This window comes from Triticum dicoccoides, chromosome 2B (assembly GCF_002162155.2).
Source record: "Triticum dicoccoides isolate Atlit2015 ecotype Zavitan chromosome 2B, WEW_v2.0, whole genome shotgun sequence".
NCBI classification, from domain to species: Eukaryota; Viridiplantae; Streptophyta; class Magnoliopsida; order Poales; family Poaceae; genus Triticum; species Triticum dicoccoides.
In genome coordinates this window covers 56,490,831-56,497,120 of record NC_041383.1, presented here as the reverse complement: position 1 = coordinate 56,497,120, position 6,290 = coordinate 56,490,831, and the positions used below count along the sequence as shown (strand labels likewise).

The window sequence follows — 6,290 nt, the reverse complement described above, 5'->3', positions numbered from 1 at the left end:
GCTGTTTTTTTTAACACATTACAGACATAGGCACTCATACACACGCAGACCCTACCCTCATGAGCACCTCCGAAAGACTAAGCTGACATATCATCTTAAAAATAAAAATAAAAAGTCGACAAAAACGTCTCCTCATCATTAGGATTTGAACCCTGGTGAGCTGAGAATACCACTATCCTCTTAACCATTCGACCACAAGTTGATTCGCAGCAGTGGAGGTGTTGATGTGTTGATGTCACGCTTTGATTATAGGGTGGCGCACGATGGTCTATATAAACCCACGGCTGCATATATGTTCCAACTCGAACACAATTGTGAACAAAAACTGCAGCACCATGAACATGAAGGCATGCTTGTCCATGTTAACCTACCTTGTCTTCCTTACCTTCTTGTTCTCCTGGCCGGCCACCTCGGAAGCCCTGCGCGCCCATCTCTCCCACATCGACAGTGGTCGCGGCTTCACAAAACGCGAGCTGCTCCACCGGATGGTCGTTCGGTCGAGGGCCCGTGCTGTCAATCTTTGCCCATATTCCCGAACGAACGCCCACCCGGCGACCGCACCGGTGGGACGCGCCAACACGGACGTAAACTCCGAGTACCTAATCCACTTGAGCATCGGCGCGCCACGCTCGCAGCCTGTGACACTGACGCTGGACACCGGCAGCGACGTCGTCTGGACGCAGTGCGAGCCCTGCGCCGAGTGCTTCACCCAGCCTTTGCCCAGGTTCGACACCGCCGCCTCCAACACCGTCCGCAGCGTCGCGTGCTCCGACCCTCTCTGCAAAGCCCATTCGGAACACGGCTGCTTCCTCCACGGGTGCACCTACGTCTCCGGTTATGGAGACGAATCAAGGTCATTTGGCCACTTCCTCCGGGATTCTTTCACCTTTGACGACGGCAAAGGCGGCGCGGTCACCATGCCGGATATTGGCTTTGGCTGTGGCATGTACAATGTTGGCAATTTTTTACGAACTGAGACTGGCATCGCGGGGTTCGGCCGCGGGCCACTGTCGCTGCCTTCGCAGCTCAAGGTCCGGCAGTTCTCCTACTGCTTCACCGCCAGGTTCGAGGCCAAGAGCAGCCCCGTGTTCCTGGGCGCCGCGGGCGACCTCAAGGCGCATGCCACAGGGCCGACCCTATCCACTTCGTTCGTACGGAACCCTTCTCCGAACACCGACAGCTCCTCCTACTACTTCCTCAGTTTCAAAGGGGTCACCGTCGGCGAGACGCGGCTGCCGGTTCCCGAGTCGGCATTCGCGATCAAGGCCGATGGCTCCGGCGGGACGATCATCGACAGCGGCACGGACCTCACCACATTTCCGGATGCCGTGTTCAGGCAGCTGAAGAGCGCATTCATCGCGCAGGTGGCACTGCCAGTCAATAAGACCGCGGACGAGGACGACATATGCTTCTCCTGGGATGCCAAGAAGACGGCGCCCATGCCGAAGCTCATCTTCCATCTGGAGGGTGCGGACTGGGACCTGCCGCGGGAGAACTACGTGACGGAGGACCATGAGTCCGGCCAGGTGTGCGTGGTGGTAAGTACGTCGGGCCAGAGGGATATGACGCTCATAGGCAACTTCCAGCAGCAGAACACGCACGTCGTCTACGATTTGGCGGCAGGTAAGTTGCTCTTGGTGCCGGCGCAGTGTGACAAGCTGTGACTCGTACATCCACCACGTAAAATCCAACAAATTTCTACCTATGTACACTGAAATCTCTGGCTTTCCTGAGTACCCAGAATACTCGGCAAAAGGCCATATGAACTCGGCAAATGCTTTGCCGAGTGTTGCAATTACTTGTTTTAAATAAAATTAAAAACAGATACACGTATGTATGTGTGACGACATCACCTTTGACGTCCTTGGCACACACGAGTTCCTTTTTTGTCCGCAAGGGAATCAAGTATTACTGCTTGCGTCTAGCACAGAAATGTGCGATTAAGTATTTAAAAGAAATTGCAAGCCATGAACAGATTGCAACTAAGAGTTAATTATGTTAACCGTCTGCCATCCATGGTAGTAGGAAAACTACTTAACTACGCATTCCAACCTGCAGCCATGTCACTGGAAAACATAGATGCAACAACAAGGTGAAAAAATATTACTCCGTCCGTCTCATAACATAAGACATTTTTGCAAGCTAAAATAGCTTGCAAAACAATCATATATTACGGAACGGAGGAAGTACTCCCTCCGTTCCAAAATATAAGTCTTTTTAAACATTCCAACAAGTGACTGCATACAGAGCAAAATGAATGAATCTATACTCTAAATTATGTCTACATACATCCGTATGTTGTAATCCATTTGAAATGTCTAAGAAAAACTTATATTTAAGAAGGGAAGGAGCATTAAATAATTGTATACATGAACCAATTTCAATTGGGAGTGGCTAAGGAAGTCTAGCAGTTGAAAATTCAAGTATTTCTCTACTATAAACAATCAAACATAAGCTTCTTTAAACACACCTCATAAATATACATGAACCCATTACCACCACAGGATTAGACCCATTAAACTCAGTCCAACTGCTAGCCTTGATCTAATCCATTTTCTGTGTGCACTTAGCAATTTATCTTGACTGGCCGTACTCCACCCCGCGTCCACAACCTCTCTTCCGTGATTAGCGCCCACCTCTCCACTCAATCTACCGCCTAACAAACTGCACGCCCGAGTCCTCGACCCCTACAATCACACACGCAAGACAACAACAGAAAAAGAAATTAGCGGCCATCAAGCAACTAAACAACCCAAAGGATGATGAGTCTTCATTCTTGACCGCCGCTGAGATGGATTTCTTCGGGAAGGCCGTCGGGGGGCGGGAGTGGAGCCACGCTGTTGGTGATGAACCGGAGCGCGCGGCGCTCGGCCCGCGACGGCGTGGCCCTTGTCAAGCAGCGACGGCGGTGTTAGCGTTATTCCAAAACGTCCCAGCGGCGACGGCGGATGACTAATGGTTGTTGACGATGGCAGGCGACGGCGGCGTGCTCCGTCCAGCGGGGCCGGGCGGCACGTGTGGCATCGCGGGGGAGGCGGACCTGTTATGAGGGTGGTCGAGGCGGTTCACGGTGGAACTCGGGCTCTGCGGACTGCAGGCATGGCATGGCCATGAAGGCAGCGGGTCCTGGGCGTGCCTTGCGCGACGCGGCGGGCAGCGGGTGGGACGCTGGGGCGATGGCGGGAACGCGTATATGTGTGGCCAGGAGGCCGAGCTCGACGCATCACCTGCGCAGGGGAATGGCAGCGGTAACTGGTAGCGCACTCAACCAGAGAACTGCGGCGGACATCGGTGCCGGCGACGGCGGCCAGCGCGCGAACCAGCGTGTCGTGGCGACACGCGCGGCCAGCATGGCCAGGGTGCCTTGCGGAGCAGCGGCTGCCCGACGAGTGGTGGCGATGTGCGGGCGGTGGCCAGCGCGCATGGGCGGCAAGCTTGGCGACAGCATGTGTCATGTGTGTCGTGCGCAGGCCAGCTCAGCGGCAAGCACACGAGCACGAGGTGCACATCCGACTGCTGCTACTTCACTACTGTATTTTATAGTTGTTGCTACGCCATGAGCGCGGTGCTGAGGAACGAAGTCAGCCTCGACGCAATCAAATGACTCCTGACTGCGGAGCAGTGCCGTCGAGAAGTCAATGGTGAAGTGCGTTTTAGGTACAAACGTCAGGTTTCAATTGCACAACTATAGAGTAGAGTATTGCTAAAGGTATATTGTATTTGTATTATCTGCATTTTTATTTGAAGGCCATACTTTGTAAAGTTTTTCACTGCCCATGTACATATTTTCAACTTTGACTAATAAAATAAAAGTTCAGATTATATTTGGGCAGCCAAAACTGAGGTCTATAGAGTACCCTGCTCATGAGGCCAACTATGTCATGCTCTCCAACGTATTCACATTGACGCAGAGATGGAAGGAGAAGTTAGCATCGGGTGTGAAATGAGATGATATAGAAAATGCGATGTTTTGATTGCATGCAACTTGTTTTCTTATTTTTCACCTAATTTCCAGTCTTCTTTTCTGTTGCAAGATATGGCATTTTCCTTCTCACCACTTCCCGTATGATTGTATGAACATATTTGAAAACAAGCAGTGCTCTGAATTGTTGATAGGTATTGTCATTACTGCATAATAACAAGATACGATATGTTCTCATTTACTTGTATTTGTTCTTCCATATTAACAGAGTTGTTGTCCACTAGAATTCTTTGTGTTCTGTAATTTAAAGTCCTGCCGTGGAATATGAGGTTTGAGTACTGTATCTGTTGAACTGAAGTTAATCCAGCTACAATAAATAAATAAATTATCATACACCAGGGCCCCATGAGTGAATAACAGAACAATATATTTGACAAAATGAAAATGTTTAGTTTCGACACCAAGCAGGAAAACAGCTAGGTTCCTGTTATGAAATGAAAATGCTCTATGTTTTCCACATTTTCATTTTTATATGGGAATCTTAGGAAGTTTTCATCTTATAGCGTGATGTACATCCATGTTATGCATTTGCACTATCTCTCACTGACAGGCCCGTACCAGGCGCATGTGCAGTGTGTGCGCCTGCACAGGGCCCCAAAGTCAGCGGGGCCCCCAAATCAGCGAGAGTATTAGTTGATTGCTGGGGTTAGTAGGAGGTAGGTACACTTATTACCATGGACGGTTGAAATAATCAAGGCAGGAACGTACTAGCCTCTCCTCACGCATGGGAACCTGGCGCTTAATTAACTCAGCCAATACTACTACATGGGAACCTGCATGAAGAAATTATCCAACCTCTCCTCAACGCATGGCTCCTTTTTCCATAAAAAAATGAGGTTCTCACGCATGGTTCTCTATCTACTCTTCGGCTTCTTACTCCTCATCAATCTTCACTCCTTGATCCTTAGTTTACTCTTAATTCCTAAATCCTCATCAACACTATTTCCTTGCTAAGGTTCCACTCTGAATCCCCCATCTTCTTTTTTTCGCATTTACCACAAGATAATCCATTGCGATGAACTTCCAATAGGTAACGTTCCACTCCCAATCCCCATCTGCTAATTCTGTGCTATTTCCACAAATAACCCATTGCGATGAACATTGAATAGGTAAAGTTCCACTCTCAATCCCCATTTTTTTATTTGTGTTCTATTCTTCTCAGATCTCAAATCGGTAGGGTTGCATATCAGTGTTTCTCTCGACCACTTAGCTGCCTGTTGCCAGCGCTGCAACTTATGTGCATCAGCATCAATTGGAGCCTGACTGCAATTGAAGGCTAAGGTAGCTTCAATCCTCTTTATCTGTATATGTCCAATTTTTAACATTGGATGTTTGTCTCTTAGTTTTACCTTCTTCAGTTCTTCAGAAGAATTAGGAACTACGAGTCATGATGTCAAAAAAAGGAACTATGAGTCATGACATGGAAAAGTTAAGAAAAGGAAGAAATGCCAAGGGCCCATAATTTGATTTCGCACCGGGCCTCCCTTTTCTCAGGTACGGCCCTGCTCACTGAACTGGTACCTCCACAATGACACCATAGTACAAGTCACCTACTTATGAACAACCATGTCATGGGTTCATCTCCCATGTCGATTTGCTTTCCTTGATGGTTGCATGTTAGAACTCAATGTTGCAAAAGAAGTTTTTCCCTAACAAAATATATATTTTGTTTATGTGGAAAAACACCTTGCTGTATAGAGAAAGTGGAGAAGTGATAACTACCCTTGCCTGAAGGTGCTTTGTCTCAACCTGGCCAATGCATGGAAATGCTTGATTTTCTCTTGCAGTAACATTGTAAAATATATTTCTATTTTCTTGTATATAAGGATCGAGCATGGAGGTTTCATTTCGAGATACGAGTGTTTATGACATTCCAAATTTTGACATCACTATATTTTTATAAGTCCAACACCTGATGAAGATCATCTTTTGATAGTTTTTGACATCACCAACTTTTGACAGGTTTTATAACCAACTTTTGACATCACTATATATTATTTTACCATTGTATAGCTTGTGCACATTCGAATCAGCACATCTTGAACACAAGTGAATATGAACCCGCTTTTCAAAAATGTACTTTAAACACATTTTGTAATGTCAAAAAATTTAAAACAAAATTGTGTGCATACATGTTCGCAAAAATATGTCCATGGGACAAAGTTTTATAAAAAAAAGTCTTTTATTTTGTCCTAGCAAAAAAGACAAATTTTAGTGCTTCTAAATAGCGTTTCGTGACATAATGTTTTGTATTTTCTGCACATGCCACAAAAAATTGTCTTCCCATTAAACTTTCTGCACACACATT

The 6,290-nt window shown here is 47.1% G+C and overlaps 1 protein-coding gene across 1 annotated transcript; it reads left to right on the top strand.

Moving 5' to 3' along the window:
* Positions 1-315: 315 nt before the first annotated feature.
* On the top strand, positions 316-1,859 carry LOC119362131 (aspartic proteinase nepenthesin-1-like). Its single transcript, XM_037627330.1, has one exon. It carries the CDS (start codon positions 336-338, stop codon positions 1,662-1,664), a length of 1,329 nt encoding a protein of 442 aa, XP_037483227.1. The 5' UTR covers positions 316-335; the 3' UTR covers positions 1,665-1,859.
* Positions 1,860-6,290: the final 4,431 nt, after the last annotated feature.